Source organism: Mauremys reevesii, linkage group 7, assembly GCF_016161935.1.
Source record: "Mauremys reevesii isolate NIE-2019 linkage group 7, ASM1616193v1, whole genome shotgun sequence".
Classification (NCBI taxonomy): Eukaryota; Metazoa; Chordata; order Testudines; family Geoemydidae; genus Mauremys; species Mauremys reevesii.
The window spans coordinates 57,664,705-57,681,948 of NC_052629.1; the positions used below are offsets into that span (position 1 = coordinate 57,664,705).

Consider the following 17,244-nt stretch of genomic DNA (forward strand, 5'->3'; position numbering starts at 1 on the left):
GTGAGCTGAATCAGCCCTGCTGTAACTCCACTGAAATCCATGGCTGAAGGTGGCAAATATCTTGTGATCATTAGCTCTGTGAAATACTTTGGGTACAGCTGGATTGTGTACTGACTTGGAAGATTTGTATGTGGAAAATGTGTAAAGGGAGTGGTGTTGTTTTTAAGTTTGCCTGGGGATTAGGCATGAGCAAAATTGCTGCTTGTTTGTACCTCCTGTAGCATTCACTATGTTTACTCAAGATAAGAACAGCTGCGGACCCTTGTTCTGCCACCTGTAGGAACATTGCTAATGATTCTCTCAGATAACTCTGGCTTTGTTGTAGTATTCTCCCCACTATAGACAGTATTACCGAGACATTATTCTTGTAACAGGCATAGTTCTACTCTGCTTACCTTGTAACAATCTTCGGAGACATGGAGGAGACGGATTGTTTCAGGTAGGTGAGTGTGAAATGCGTTCAGAGCCTGGTCAAGCTTCTGTTCATTATCTAGTGTAGTGCAAAGAGGGGATGTTCACCAAGACAGATCCTACTACGCATCCTCCTGGAAACATCTGCAAATACCCTGCCCTATCAGGTATAGTCCATATTTGATAACATGCTAGATAAAGATAGCCAGTTTGTCAAACAGTCCCATAAAAAGGCCATTTTTTTGCTGACTAATTTTGGGCCAAATGTTCTCACTTCTCCTCAAGGGAGCCAAGAGAAGCCTAGACCTGTGGCTTCTGGCCCACAGGGCATAGAATGGGCTGGGGAGAAACTGTTCCATGGTATGCCCCCACCAGCCCACGTGGCAGGTGTTTCACAGCCTTCAGGCTCTGTATTTGGGAAAGGCCAGGCTGGAGCAGGGGGCTGGCTGGGCTTTGCCACCTTCTCCCCTCTCAAGTCCAAGGGCAAACCAATGAGAGTGAATGCTGAGTGAGGAGTAACATGTCTGTGCACCTCCTGCCAGACTAAGACAGCACAGCAGAAGTTGGGAAGCTAGGCAGTATGCTAGCAGAAAGTAAAGTAGCTAAGGGCAGGTGCAGAGGCACAAAGTCTCCACAGGATCATCTGTGTTCAAATGTCAAACTCTGTGCCCCTTCTGAATAGGAACAAAACCAACCCTTCCCTCCCACCCCCTGGAGAATTTGGAATAAACTCCCCAAGTACAAACCTTGGGCATTCCCCTTCCACTTTGGGGGTTACTCCAGTGTAGCACAAAGCCCTTCATTTCTCCATGCCCAGAGAATGACCAGCAGTTTTGCTCAGCTCAGAAAGCTTCCCAGGTGTTCTCACAGAACTGGGCCAAATCACTCTCAGCTGCAAATCCACCAGCATCAATGGTGTCACACCAGGGACCCATTTAGAATTTAGCCCCACTCTAGCATTACAGGATGTTTGAGAACAAGCCACTTCCCCTTCCTATTCCATGGAGAGAAAACAAACATTTGAATGTGAAAAACAGGCCAAAAAAGTGTATTTGAGGCCATTATTGTTATTAAAAACAAATATTTTCCAGTCTTTCTGAATGAAAACCATGTAGCTGCATGTGACCAAGACTGTTCACTTTTGGTACATAAAGTATTAATGTGATCTCCCTGCTGTGCAAAGTCTGTATTATAGCCATTATTTTCCATGGTCATTTTAATCTATACATTGTGTGTCACATTTCCCTCAGGTTATAGGCAGGGATTTATAGAGACCTACCTTAGAGCATCCTAAATCAAAGCACAGGAACAATTAGCAAATGTATTGGAACCTGGCCAGACTCTCTATCATCATAAAAGTGGGGGATACTGGGCCCCCTGAAGTCCAAAACAATGAAAAAAAATCTGCTTTGATGGTTACTTATGTTTCCCCTCATAAATTTCCAAAATAAAAAGGCTCTACTGGTGATTTCAAAATAGTTTTTTCCCCTATTATGGAGGAAGTTACACTTTCATAGTTAAGGTGGAGCTGAGTTTTCTACTTAAAGCAGTTCAACCTTTTTGTTTCACATGGATATAATTTACCCTCCCCAAAAACACATTTAACACACAAATGTTAATCAGTTTAACTTAAAGTTATTTTTAAACATAGGTCAGTTTAAGAACGATTTATCGCAGGGTAGTTTAAACTAATTTAAGCTAAATTGATTATAAACCAGGGTTTTGTATTGATGTAGAGAGAGACTATACAGCCTTTTGCACCAGTTCAATAAAAAATGATACCTAGTTTTTATGTATTGCTTTTCATCCATAGATCTCAATATGCTTTATAAAAGGTGGAACAGGGGATAGGTCTGTATCATTATGCCTGTTTTACAGATGGGGAAACTGAGGCACAGAGCAGTGACTTGCAGCAGGTCACTCAGCAGGCCAGTGGCAGAGCCAGAAATAAAGCCAGAGTTTCCTGTGTCCCAGTTCAGGTAAATCATACCTTTAGTTAAAGCAGTGCAACTCTGGGAAAAGATGAGCTCTTAGTTGAAATGAATTTTTGAAAATTTACAAGTAATTTAAGAATTAAAAAATTAATAAAAAATGGGTCCTTTCAAAAATTTAGCATGCTGTGTCAGACCTTTATATATAATTATAGAAGGTACTGTCATTGATTGAGAGGGAAAGTGAGGAGGGAGAATTAAAGAATTTATTGATAGTCTTGGCATTAAGGATAAGAACAGAGAAAATTCACCCAAAAAGAGAAGTGTAAGACTAATGAGTTAATTAAAAACTTAAATGTATTAACCACTTTTAATCCGTTAAATCTTAAGCAATCGTGTAAGCAATAATTAAATCCAAAAGCAAAAAAAAAAGGGTTCCTACAATCCCTGATTACAGAATTACAGACCGTAAATCTATAATCGTAAAGGTTAAAATAAAGAAAAAAAATAAACAAAAAAAAAATACATAAACTCTTGAAAAATAAAAAACATGAAATAATAAAAGGAAAATTGTCTCTAAGAAACTAAAAACATATCTCTTAATCTAGTAGACATGTCAACAAACATGTGGACAGGACAAGACAAGGGTAGACAGTCTTGAGGATCTTTCTGACAGTCCACCAACAACCCTCACCAATCCCCTCAAGCTGTCTAACTTAGGAAGCTGTCATGGAGGAAGGTCCATGGAGGAAGATGGGATGGAGAAAGATTGAAGGGACAGGGTAAAAGGAAGGAATGGGAATTAAAAATAATGGAGAGGAATGGGGGTAGGTGGTAGGAGTAGTCCCAACTAGGACCAATCCCATCCAATTATATTCAATGATTAGTGAAAGGAGGAAGAAGGTAAGAAAGTGAAGTGGCAAAGTTTTACAGACGATACTAAACTAGCAAGATAGTTAAGAGAAAAGCAGAGAAGAGAAAACAAAAAACTAAGTGATTGGGCTACAAAATGGCAAAACAAAAATGCAAATGAAAAAAAAATGATAAAAAAAATAAAAAAAAATGGAAAAAAAAAATAACTATACATACAACATGATGGGGGGCTATGCTGCTTTAGCAGGAACAAAAAAGAAAGAAAGTGGATTGGAGAGAGTTCTCTGAAGATCAGTGCAGTGTGCCACGGCAAAAAAAAAGCAAACAAAATGTTAGGAATAATTAAATAATACTGAGAATAAGAATGAGAGAATATATATATTATATATATTATCCAAATATATAAATACATGGTACAGATGTGGTCTATGTGGTCTCTCTCTCTCCTCAAAAAAGATATTCTAGCAATAGAAAAAAAGAAGAAAAGAGAAAAAAAAAATGAAAGGGAGGGTTTAGGGGTCCAGAGAAGGGAAAGATTAAAGAGGCTAGACTCTTGGAAAAGGAAAAGAGAGAGGGGGGGGACATGATAGAGGGGGTATATAAAATCATGAGTGATGTTGAAAAAAATAAGGGAAAGTTTTTTATTTTATTAATACAACAAGAAAGAACTAGGGTCACCAAAAAAAATAAAATAGGCAGCAGCAGTAAAAAAAAAAAAAGTTCTTCTTCTTCACACACACAGTCAACTTGTTGGAACTCCTACCTGACCTGAGAGAGGAGTGCTAGGACTATAAAACAATAATAAAAGGGACTGGATAAATTCATGGTGGCTAAGTGCTAGGCTATTGGCCAGGAGCCAGATGGTAAGAATGGTGTCCCTAGCCTCTGTGAGAGGATGGGATGGAGATGGAGGAGAGAGAGATCACTCATTGATTGCCTGTTGTTATCACCATCAGGGCACCTGCATTGGGGCCACTGTCGGTAGACAGATACTGGGCTAGATGGACCTTTGGTCTGACCCGGTACGGCCTTTCTTATGTTCTTAATTGAGGTGTGCTTGAATCATAGAATAATAGGGTTGGAAGGGACCTCAGGAGATTATCTAGTCCAACCCCCTGCTCAAAGCAGGACCAATCCCCAAATGGCCCCCTCAAGGATTGAACTCACAACCCTGGGTTTAGCAGTGCTCAAACCATAGTTATCCCTCCAGTTTGTTCATATGGAAGCATCTGTTTAAATTAATGGATTTGCTCGTCTTTTGAATTAGACAATATTTATAGAGGCTGTATAGGAAAAAAAATAGTATAAGCCTAATGAGAACACACATTTTGAATTGGCCTGTCACAGAACACGTTTTTCTTACCTGGACCAGTGAGTGCTGAGTGGATCTGACCACAAGGGAAAGCACAACTGCAGTCCCTCTCCTCCTTTTTCTTCTTTGGCAAAGGTGCTATCAGCAAACCTCTGCACACTTCAGTGTGTGGTGATCAGAGTTCAGAAACAATTCACAACTTTGTTTTCTTTATTAAAGATAAACAGGGGAACCTACACTCCATGCAGTCAAGGGCTGCACTGGTAACCTGACAGGACCCAAGGGCTACATCTAATTGGCATAAATAAAAAAATGCAGAGGAGTGGCTTGTGGAAGCTACAGATGGCAGCATGCAAACTTGCAGATCAAGATGCATTCACCATCAAACCTGAAGTCTCAATGGGGACTGTTATATGTTGTACAGTGCCTAGAACAATGAGGCTGGGGCCACTAGTGGACACTAATAACAAAATAACAATGTGTCACTCCTCCATGCTACAGATGAATACAGTCATGGGCTGCATGGTAAAAATCTAAAGAGTGGCCACTCAACTACTCAGCAGAGAGGGTCTGCTTTTATTTGGAAGTGAACCTCATCTTCTCATATCCAGGCACTTTTCATTTCATGTGAAGGAAAGTTACATTTTCAGAGGCCCGGTTTCCACCTCTCGTGAACAATAGATGCATTAGAACTGCAATACTAAAAGGCCACTTTTCCCCAACATGGTGAGATTAACTAAGAGAATCCTGGAATGTTAAATGCTCACATGAAAATCCACAACCACCCCATTCAATACAATGCCTTTATGGACAATGTGAGCCTGAGGGAGCCCTGCTCCTGACTGGGATCTCTGCAGTAATAAAATAAAAATAATAATAATAATGAGGAAATTCAGCTTGAGGAAACAAGATCTCATCTCTGAATGAGCTCCCAAAAGATTATAATCCCAAAATGTTATCTGGCCACTGCCATCTGGGGGAGAAGAAGTATCATCATTAGCTTTGTGCCAGTAATGTGTCTGGTGCTCTATATGACAAAATGGAAATAGTCCCCTCCCATCTTCCCAAGAGCTTGCAATTTAATGCTTTGTCCACATAGCCCAAAAGGTGGTTTTTTTTCCCCTCAACTGAGTTATTTTAATATGACTGAAAACCCCCTTTCACTTCCCCCCACCACAATGTAGGCAGTTTAATATCATTACAATCAATTGAGCTGGAGTTGCAGCTAGCCGGAGATGTTAGGAGTAACAAGAAGGGTTTCTTCAGGTATGTTAGCAACAAGAAGAAAGTCAAGGAAAGTGTGGGCCCCTTGCTGAATGAGGGAGGGAACCTAGTGACAGAGGATGGGGAGAAAGCTAGTGTACTCAATGCTTTTTTTGCCTCTGTCTTCACAGACAAGGTCAGCTCCCAGACAGCTGCACTCTGCAGCACGGTATTGGGAGGAGGTGACCAGCTCTCTGTGGAGAAAGAAGTAGTTCGGGACTATTTAGAAAAGCTGGACGAGCACAAGTCCATGGGGCCGGATGCGCTGCATCCGAGGGTGCTAAAGGAGTTGGCCGATGAGATTGCAGAGCCATTGGCCATTATCTTTGAAAAATCATGGCGATCGGGGGAGGTCCCGGATGACTGGAAAAAAGCTAATGTAGTGCCCATCTTTAAAAAAGGGAAGAAAGAAGATCCAGGGAACTACAGGCCAGTCAGTCTCACCTCAGTCCCTGGAAAAATCATGGAACAGGTCCTCAAGGAATCAATTCTGAACCACTTAAAGGAGGGGAAAGTGATCAGGAACAGTCAGCATGGATTCACCAAGGGCAAGTCATGCCTGACTAACCTAATTGCCTTCTATGATGAGATAACCGGCTCTGCGGATCATGGGAAAGCAGTGGATGTGCTATTTCTGGACTTTAGCAAAGCTTTTGATACAGTCTCCCACAGTATTCTTGCCAGCAAGTTGAAGTATGGGCTGGATGAATGGACGGTAAGGTGGATAGAAAACTGGCTAGATGGTCGGGCTCAACGGGTAGTGATCAATGGTTCCATGTCTAGTTGGCAGCCGGTATCAAGTGGAGTGCCCCAAGGGTTGGTGCTGGGGCCGGTTTTGTTCAATATCTTCATTAACGATCTGGAGGATGGTGTGGGTTTGCAGATGACACTAAACTGGGAGGAGTGGTTGATACGCTGGAGGGTAGGGATAGGATACAGAGGGACCTAGACAAATTAGAGGATTGGGCCAAAAGAAATATGATGAGGTTCAACAAGGACAAGTGCAGAGTTCTGCACTTAGGACGGAAGAATCCCATGCACTGCTACAGACTAGGGACCGAATGGCTGGGCAGCAGTTCTGCAGAAAAGGACCTAGGGGTTACGGTGGATGAAAAGCTGAATATGAGTCAACAGTGTGCCCTTGTTGCCAAGAAGGCTAATGGCATTTTGGGTTGTATAAGTAGGGGCATTTCCAGCAGATCGAGGGATGTGATCATTCCCCTCTATTCAGCACTGGTGAGGCCTCATCTGGAGTACTGTGTCCAGTTTTGGGCCCCACACTACAAGAAGGATGTGGATAAATTGGAGAGAGTCCAGCGGAGGGCAACAAAAATTATTAGGGGGCTGGAGCACATGACTTACGAGGAGAGGCTGAGGGAACTGAGATTGTTTAGCCTGCAGAAGAGAAGAATGAGGGGGGATTTGATAGCTGCTTTCAAACTACCTGAAAGGGGGTTCCAAAGAGGATGGATCTAGACTGTTCTCAGTGGTAGAAGATGACAGAACAAGGAGTAATGGTCTCAAGTTGCAGAGGGGGAGGTTTAGGTTGGACATTAGGAAAAACTTTTTCACTAGTAGGGTGGTGAAGCACTGGAATGGGTTACCTAGGGAGGTGGTGGAATCTCCTTCCTTAGAGGTTTTTAAGGTCAGGCTTGACAAAGCCCTGGCTGGGATGATTTAGTTGGGTTTGGTCCTGCTTTGAGCAGGGGGTTGGACTAGATGACCTCCTGAGGTCCCTTCCAACCCTGAGATTCTATGATTAGACATGATCGTTAAGGGTATTTTCAACAGAATTATGCTAACTTGGGGCGGGGGGGGAGCGGGGGGAGGAAATCACACGTTTTTGCTCCCAGGCAGGCAGAGTCCCAAAGTACATGCACAAGTTGTGGAGTATGCATTCACGGATCTAGCCACAGTCCAAGTGAACAATGAAGAACTGCCCAAATACTGGCCAGGGACGAGATGCAGATGAATCATTTTTTCTTTTTAACACTTGGCTTTGAACTACAGAGGAAGGCATATGGGAAGTACTTCTACGGTGCTCGAGTTCAGGAATGCAAGACCCAGATATATCGAAGTGACTACTTCCATGGCATTTACTATAACACCAAAGCCAAATAATGCACCTGCCCTCTCCAGGATGTGGCTGTTGTAGAGTAGTGAGCTTCCTGCCTTTTCACAGTAGCTCTGCTGCAGGGCAGAATTAGGAAAAGACTGAAGAATTGTTTACACTCAGAACACTACAGAGGCACGGCTGCACCATTGCAGCGCTTCAAAGTAGACAATACTTATGCCAATGGGAAGACCTCTCCTGTCCACCTCCCTGAGAGGCGATAGCTAGGTTGACGGACGAATTCTTCTGTCGACCTAGTGCTCTCTACGCAGGTACTTGTACTGTCTTAACAATGCCACTCAAGGGTGTGGTTTTTTCACACCTGTGCCCTGTAGTTATGCTGACTTAATTTTCTAGTGTAGACCAGGCCTGAGCATTACCAACCCAGAGACAGATTCTGACACCCTTATTCACATAAAGTAGCACCTTACTCCGTGAGCAGTCCATTGAAATCAAGGTGATCCATTCATAAATGAATGACATTCAGTAATTAACATTAAAATAGTTTAATGGTTCCTGGCAGAGCATGCAGTATGGATGTAACTGCACGGAAATACAAAGGGGACAGTTCTCCAGTAGATTTAAACCCCCCCCCCCAAATTACATCTTTTATTTATATGCATTTCCAAATGATAAGAGGTCATATTAGTATTTTTCCCCCTTGTCTTCTCAATAGCAAGTTCGATTTATTCCAAGGCATGGTTTCAGATAGTGTCTTTTGATTTTATGTTTGTAGGTACTGAATAGATAACTATCCTCCAGTTCCATTTGAGATCTGATAAGACCTCCAGAAACTCACTTCTCTCTCTCTCTAGATCCCTTCAAGCTTGACTTCTGCCTCTTTTTCTCCTTCTGTCCCATAATTCGAAAGAGTTTTTTCTTGGCTTCCTTTTGCCTCTTAAATTTCTCTTCCTCCTCCTTGTGCTTCCTTTTGAGGTAATCTTTAAGGTGCTGACGATGGTTTAATTTGGCCTTCTTTATTTTGTAACTATGCACGGTACCCAAAGCAGTAAGTAGGGCTGATATCTGATTGAACCAGAAAACAAAGAGTTAAATATACAAATAGTTACATTTTGGGTGAGCCACAGAACAGCTCTCAAAAGTAAGAACAAATTTAACCCCTGGGAAACCATAAGTTAAAGATATTTAATGAATAGTGTCAGGATCAGAGACATTGGGCAACTCACTCTCACTGTGACTCTGTTTCACCTTTGTAAAATGGGGATAATTACCATGCCTAATCATAGGAATATTAAAAGGCTTAATTATCATTTATGAAGCTATTTTGAGATCCTTCATTGAAGGTATTATTGAAAAGTGTTGTGCATCATCATTAATATAAGATTATTTAACTTTACAGGAAGGCTAAATTGAGGTTTACATCCTCCCGTTCTTACAAACCTTCTATCTTTCCCCAAATCCTTCCTCAATTTCTTTATGTGTGTTCAAAGCCTCTCTTTACTATTAATGGATGGCAAACATAAGAGCAAAGAGAAGCAGGCAATTATATACCTAAAACTCCCATATGGTGTGATAACTGCACACCGTTGACCTAAACATCTTGAGAACACTATGACTAGGACATATGAACACTAGGACTAGGACATACTAGGAGAATTGGGGAGACACATTTTTGCCATACATGATCTACTACAACAATTCCTAGCAACTATCTGCTCTGTAGTCTGCTCAGGACCAATTAAGCACAGAGCTCTGGTATGTACCATATACAGAGATGGAGTGATGGCTGGAGGCAAGATATAATCCCAGGAACAATTTTTTGGCAATAGCTGCACATTTCAGTGATCCTAAAATTAAACTAAGAGTCACATGATCCAAGCAACACCATCTTAAACAGGAAGTGTTAATTTCACAACAAAACATATTTACCTTCTTTTCATGAGGCTCCCTGATAACCGCTGGTCTCCACTGGTCCTTCGTAGGTTTAGCTTTCTTCTCATGATTCTTAGGCTTGTTCTTAAATGGCAGTGCCTTCTGGAGTGCTTTAGGAATGTGGAGCTTATTGAAATGCTTCTTCTCCCTCACTATTGGCTGAAAAAACAAATTTCACACACGCATAAGAGTCATATTTCTATAACACTTTTCCTGTGCACAGTATTTTACATTTCAAATAAAATTAGTTCTCTGTCTTTCTTGCCCTTGGCTAGGGATGACAGACATAATCTAACACAGGTGAACCTAAGGCTAAGATTTTGTCATGGATATTTTTAGTAAAAGTTATGGACAGGTCATGGGCAATAAAGAAAAATTCATAGAAACCCGTGACCTGTCCCTGACTTTTACTAAAAATATCCATGATAAAATGGGAAGGGGCTGGGCAGCTGAGGGGGGGCTGGGAGCTCCATAGTCCCCGCCACCCACGGGGGCTCAGAGCTCCAGGGTCCCCCTGCCATGGTGGTTGGGGAGCAGCTGGGATCCCTCTGCCCCCACTGTAGGGGCCAGGGAGTTGCGAGATACCCACTGCCCATGATGGCCCGCTGCCTCAGGCGGTGGGGATACCTCACAACTCCCTTATCACTTATGGGTCTTCAAAAAATCCTATGATGTGGTTTTATGAGATTATGGATATTAGCTTTGCCATCCAGGACAAATGTCTTTGTGGTAATTAAGAAGTCTCCCTATATCAACCTCAATGCCATTTTATCTGGATGTCCCACTGGTTCTCCAACTTTTCATGGGTCACTTTGTAAATTCTCATTGATTCACCATCCAACTCAACACCTCGATCTCCCACAACTTGGTTCTTGCTCTGCAGACCACCCAAAAAGGGCCATGACAACTACTCTGTGAGTGAAGAGATGTACACATACATACACACATGTATATACATTGAACTTAATTTTACACTGATTTTAGGAACAGCGGAGGCCACACACACACACATTTTAACTCGCAGATTGCAAGAATATAAAAAGATACCTTATAGAGGGAATCTTTCTTTTGCTTCAGTCTGATGCCCAGTTCGTGCCTCAGTTGGCCAGTTGTCTTCATTCCTGTCCAAGTATCTTTCTCACCTGCTGGCTTCAGCAAGGATGTTACTGGGTTATAGAAGGCTGGGATGGAAACAGGATACCAAGTCCGCATAAAGACAATATCTGAAAGGAAAGAACATGATCACATAGCTTTTGACAATGTGGTTTACTGTATCCACACTACAGTTAAACATCATTTGAATAAGGTAGTCAACTGAATTGCAAACCACACACTAAATTAACTTCTATTTTACAAGAGGAGCACTCCTCTTATTCTCAGTCTCTAGAACATCAGGCAGAGCAATGCATGTATTAATACCTCTGAACTCCTCAACACCTGCATACAACTTACACAAAGAGAAGCATATTCCTGAAGAGTCCCAAGTTGAGTATCACTGTACTAGATATTCCTACCCGATTAAAAAACATATAATGATCTATAGCAAAGGAGGTCACATATAGTCTATGCCTATCAACAGCAGCATATCCAAATAATTAGTCTTCCCTCTACATGTTTTTCAAAGCCAAACTATATGCTGCTATGATTTTCCACTAGCACAAATTCAATATGGTGTAACTACAATCATATGAGAACAGAGCATAGGGCACAGTGACCTGATGCACATATCATCTGACTGCAGTCAAGTAGGGAATCCCCAGCAGATCTGCTTTGTAATCACACATCAGATGACAGAAAAGCTTCTGATTAAGGGCTATCAACTCTCCTCTGATTCACAATAGAAGTCCCTTTCTAGCACTCACATCGCTATATACAGCACATGCTTGAGTTCTCTAGGCAAACCGAGTTCTAAGTTCTCCAGAATATAGTTTACAAAACAAACTAACACTGAGGGCAGAAATAGGTCACCTAATAGACCTTCTTCATCTGTATTTCCTATTATTCTCAGTAATGGCATCATCGAAAAGAACCAAACAAGTGATTTTTTTCCAACTCTTTGTCACACACACATTCATCACCACATCTGATAAATATTCAAAAGATTCTGTTCTCTCTGAATTCACATTTAGGTTATTAGAGATTCAAGAATACAAATAGTGCTTACATATTCGAGGAAGGAGGAGGAAAGGCATGGGATGATGATCTCTTATTTGGGGAGTGCTACTCACCACTCATCAGCAGCTTGTCTTCGAATGTTGCCCTGAACGCTCCTTCGGGTTTTCTAAGAGCCTTTTTGATCTGTCCTCGAATACCACTCACAGTGCGTATGGCCGCCCCTTCAAATTTAGCCACTTCCAATGGAGAATTGAACATTCCCTGTGAAACACAAAGATTATAGACCATTTATTAAAGATGGCATGTTTATTATGAATAAATTAAAATCCTACCACTCTCTATACAGACTTGTGTAGGCCACAAAAACACAATCATCCCCAAGCAGTTTATCATAAACAGGGAACTGGGATCATAAAATGTTGTTGTTAAATTTATAATGACACTGATCACATTAAGAATCTATGATAGTGATTATTTTTTTCTTCTAAGATAGTCATCATCTAATTTACACCATATAAATAGGAGGTAAAATTTCAGGTTTCCATCTTTGCACCCACCCATCTCAACCATGAACATGTTAAAAAGATTCTTCCCATTTCTCCTTTGAAGATTTGTTTGCCATAACATAACATTTGGCAGGTGTCTTGTAAGGCGTAACTGCCTTAAATTTCTGGAGGGGTAGGGTGGGGAGGGGGGAGTACCTAATATAATGCAGCATTCTAGGACACAAGTTTCTGCATTTATAAAATACAAATCAATGGGATTACTCATGGGCTTAAAGTTAAGTGAGTAATTGAGTGCTTTGCTGGACTGGGTGCAGAGCACTCAGCAACTTGCAGGCTCAAGCCCCAAGTCCCCTAACCTGAAGCTCTGTTTCCCTGATTTAGGGTAGCCTGCAGGCTTCACTAAAGCTGTTTGGCTCCTTGGAAACTCAGTCTTACACCACCTCCTCCCCTCCAGCCAGCTCCACAACCGTACAGGAAGTCTTAATTTCTGCAGGAGCTCAGCTTCCATCCTGCAGTTTGTAAATGCTATAGGACCAAACCCTACTGGAGAAGGAAGAGACTAGATTAACATTCTGCTGAGATGGCAGGCACTGGGGAAGCCAGCCAACTGATTATCCACACCCCACTTTTACGAAACCCTCTGGAGGACAGTACTGTATTTGGCGCAAAGAGTTTAGAAGAGTGAGGTTTGGCTAGTGGAGGTAGTGATAATAATTTATATTCCCTGTAAGATACTTTAACAAAATGTATTGAATATGCTTTAAATAAAAATTACAAGGCCAAAAACCCATTCAACATCCCTAACTCAGCAAAATTCCCATTACTTTGAGATTTCTGCCTGAAAAAAGACTGATGAACAGAGCCCGAAGTTGCATTTCCTTCTGACCTTCATTCTAGCAGGATTACAGTACACACACATACCTTAATAAATGATGTGTTTTTGTAAATTTTAAACGGGAAACCAGTCAGCTTTAATTTCTTCACGACTGTTATGGATTTATCTAAATCAAGCACAACTCCTGTGGCAGCTATCCGGAAATCAGGCTGAAATATACAACAGTATGGATGATTGATAGATCATTAAATGTGTATAACAACAATCCTACTGCAGCAACTGAAGAACTCACCTGACAGGTACTATTTCATGACATGTCATAACCAGAGTTCACAGACTTTACAACTTTAGCTGTAGCACTGCAGCATGGCAAACTAAAATCAACTTCATGAAAACTGGTTGAGTTACTGCCAATGTCACATACCTAGCACCCATTAATGAGCTATTCAGAATGGCTATTCAAATGAATTTTAAAGTCATCTTTAAGATTTTTTCCCCATTTTCTACTGTACTCTGCACTCTGTTTCTTCATTAAAAAGAATTTTACACGCACACATATGCAGAACGGCTCAGAGCCAAGGGACCTTGTTATTGTAATAACCACCATACCTCTCTTGTTGAGATATTATGAAGATATCCTTTAAATATTTAAAAACCAAAACAGTAAGGCCACATAAAAGAAGACATACTTCTCTCAGAGCTGGGTTAACAAAACAACCCCTCAAGAGTTACTACCTGGCTCGCCAGGGAGCAATCTGAATTCCTTAATATGTGGTGCAAGTGCACACAAGTGTACGTCCAATAAAGGCATACCTACACTTGGAGCGAGGGTTATGATTCCCACCTCACACAGACTTACTTGCATAAGCTCTCATGGCGCTAGCGTGCTAAAAATAGCAACATAAGCCAGCCGTGCCTAGAACAAACTCGCCTGAATCCCCTGCTAAGTTCCTGTGCTGTCACTCACTGCAGCTACACTACTAATTTTTAGCATGCTAGCTCAAAAAGAGCTAGCACATGTACATCCGTATGTGCTGGAAATCACAACTCTAGTTCTAAGTCAGCGGTTCTTGACTAAAACACTGCCAGAAACTGGGAATAAGTGACAGGGGATGGATCGCTTGATGATTACCTGCTCTGTTCATTCCTTTGGGGCACCTGGCACTGGCCACTGTCGGAAGACAGGATATTAGGCTAGATGGACCTTTGGTCTGACCCAATAGGGCTAGTCTTATTTTCTGATGAAGCCATAATTAAATAAAGCCTCATCATTTATGAGCACGTTTCTTGGACTCTTGTTTTTTGTTCGTGACTGCATCACTAGACTCTCTACTGGCGGTTGAAGCAGATACTATGCATAAAAATGAGTTCATTGTGCCTCTTATCACAAAGCAGAAAGAGCAATTCACTGTTAAGCACATGAGGTCAGGACTTGGGAAAGCCACGTGTGGTGAAACTAGGGCAGCACAGAGACAGTGACTTACAATGATTCTTTACCCTTGCGTGCCAACAGGGTGCTCAGAGTGGCATAAAAAAAGATAAACTCCCTAAGGTAGGGCCCATACAAGCCACTGCCAATTTCCATTTCAGAAAAGGCTGGCGCAGGCTCCTACCAGCTTAAGTAGAAAGGATGCTCTGTTGATGAGGCTGCTGCCCACAGATAAGGATCGTCTACATTCAAGTCCCTCAGCTGGATGTTTGCACAGGTGGATGTGCAAATGCCCAAATTGGCATCTGCACAGCCACCTCCACATAGGCAATGTGTCCGGACCTGCTCCACAAATGCCATACCAGGAGGCATCTGGTCTACAAAACGGCAGTCCTCTACTGAAGTGTCTGTGAAACAGGTCCGGACATGTTCGGGGGAAGATGACATCATCTTGCAGGCTGAAACTGATCCCCTGGGCCTGCAAATCCATCTGCTGATGGTGCGACCCACAGTTGGGAATCTGTGCTCTAAGTGTTACACATAGCCTAAACATATACACAACCAAAAGCATACTTTAATATAGTATGCACACCACCACTGAGCAACAATGTTGAAGAGACACCTGTAATATTTCTGGCAAACAGGGTTTCAGATCAATCACAGTGCAGGAAAAAAACTCTTGTGTCAGGTATGTCACTACCCTTCAGTTAATCTGATCTCACTATAATGAGGTTATCCTATACACTTGGAACATCAGACCAGCAGGGGTAGGAGTATATCCCTCCATACAAACCTTTACCAAATGAAGTATCTATCTAGCTTCTTCTCTATGTCTTCCTCCCATGCTCATCATCACCACAATATCTGAGTGCCTTACAAATGTTAAAAGATCCTCTAAGATCCTGTCATATCCTTGTTTTAGCATAAGTACGCTTTCCAATAACATTCACTGATTGATACAATGATCTACAGAAAGAGCCAAGTAACATTTTGTGATAATAAACCTACCGTTGTGCCACTGACTGACTGAATTGCCAAAAATCCTGTCCCTTGGGGAGTGATGGGGCCTAAAACCAAAATTGAATAAAACAAATTATGATGTGTTTGGCTAACCAAAAACTGGCTATTGTTTAAAGGTAGTCTCAGAATGATGAAATAATATTAGTGTGTTTAGAATGATGTATTCTATATCCCCCACCAAAAAATATAAGACAGGTTAAACTAGCCATTCAGCACATTACTCACATAAGTAGTCCCACTTTGAAGTGAATGGAATTACTTGTGAGAGTGAAGTAATTCCCATGAGCAAGTGTTTGCAGGACTGGGCCCGTAACATGCTCTCTCTTTCTGGACATATAGTCACCAGCTCCTCCTGGATGCAATATCCCAGCAGGCTGATCAGAATTTGACTGGAGCCCTGCATGAAGGAGTTAGATAGTTCTCTCTTGACCTCCCTTCTCTCTCTTAACCATACTGCACATTTGCTAATTCTTAGTATTATTTTATATCCTGTGGGGAATAAACATTTGTTTTAAGTGATTCTTCCTTTCCCCAAAGTTATCAGCTGGTTATTTGTATAGGAAATTCTTAATGCCTCCTCTATGGTTAGGGAGTTTTGCAGTTTACCAAATGGTTGTAGATTGTAAATCTAAGTAATCCTTACCCCAAAACGTTGCTCCACAATGCATATGTTGTGGTGAATACTTAAGAAGCCTATGACGCCCATTATGATCTTCAATGTAGTACATAGGGATAGTCTGAAATCGCCTCCACCCCAAGGAGAAGATTATAGGGTCCCGTGTTTTAAGTATCTTCTTATACCAACGATGTTTTTTCAGACGTAACTAGTTAAAAGAAAAAAGAGTAACAATATTAAAAGCACAGCATTAGCCCCAATATCAGTGATTATTGAAGCAATTTCCATCCTTCCTAAATGCTTGTTTAACCACCAAAGAACTTTATTTTTTTAAAACATGTCTATTCATGATGGTCAGAGTGACGTAAACCAAGATAGCTGGCATTTCATCTATTTAAAAATACAATACACACACAGATTACATATATACACACACATCTATCTATCTCTTTTCCCAAACCTTTGATTATAATTTGCCTTATTTAGATTTTGTCTACACTAGCACTTTTGTCGGTAAAACTTTTGTTGGTCAAGGGGATGAAAAAACACCCCACCGAGCGACAAAAATTTCACTGACAAAAGCACTGGTGTGTACAGCGCTCCATCAACGGGAGATGCTCTCCCACCTACCTGGCTACCGCTGCCCATCAGGGGTGGTTTAATTATGCCAGCGGAAGAGTTCTCTCCCTCTGGTATAGAGCAGCTACACGGGAGACCTTACAGCTGCCACTGTAAGGTCTGTAGCATAGACAAAGCCTTAGATTATAGACCCTAGGGAACAGCAAATGTGTTTGCATGAGCTTGTTCAGCAACTAGGACAATGGGGGGAGGGGGCTCTTTGTGCTAATGTAATACAAATACCAAAATAACAGTAATACTGGTTTTCCTTCTGACCATCAAACCAGTATTAAAACAGGATACCAGCCA

At 41.6% G+C, this 17,244-nt stretch overlaps 1 protein-coding gene and 1 long non-coding RNA gene across 6 annotated transcripts in view; both read right to left on the minus strand.

Annotated features, from left to right (window-relative positions):
• Nucleotides 1–1,264, minus strand: part of LOC120368903 — a 100,650-nt gene extending 99,386 nt beyond the window's left edge. Inside the window, exons 1-2 of the long non-coding RNA XR_005582836.1 lie at nt 1,158–1,264; nt 396–490 (exon numbers count right to left, since the gene is read on the minus strand). This is a non-coding gene — a long non-coding RNA (uncharacterized LOC120368903). The remainder of the gene's footprint in view (nt 1–395; nt 491–1,157) is intronic.
• A 7,156-nt stretch (nt 1,265–8,420) lies between these two features.
• The window catches only part of BMS1 (BMS1 ribosome biogenesis factor), a 43,119-nt gene continuing 34,295 nt past the window's right edge, over nt 8,421–17,244 (minus strand). For all 5 annotated transcript variants that reach the window (XM_039481634.1, XM_039481637.1, XM_039481632.1 and 2 more), the window contains exons 17-23: nt 16,345–16,525; nt 15,690–15,748; nt 13,339–13,461; nt 12,025–12,172; nt 10,844–11,019; nt 9,794–9,955; nt 8,421–8,929 (exon numbers count right to left, since the gene is read on the minus strand). In XM_039481634.1, coding sequence (XP_039337568.1) covers nt 8,699–8,929; nt 9,794–9,955; nt 10,844–11,019; nt 12,025–12,172; nt 13,339–13,461; nt 15,690–15,748; nt 16,345–16,525 — 1,080 coding nt within the window. In that variant the 3' untranslated portion in view covers nt 8,421–8,698. The remainder of the gene's footprint in view (nt 8,930–9,793; nt 9,956–10,843; nt 11,020–12,024; nt 12,173–13,338; nt 13,462–15,689; nt 15,749–16,344; nt 16,526–17,244) is intronic.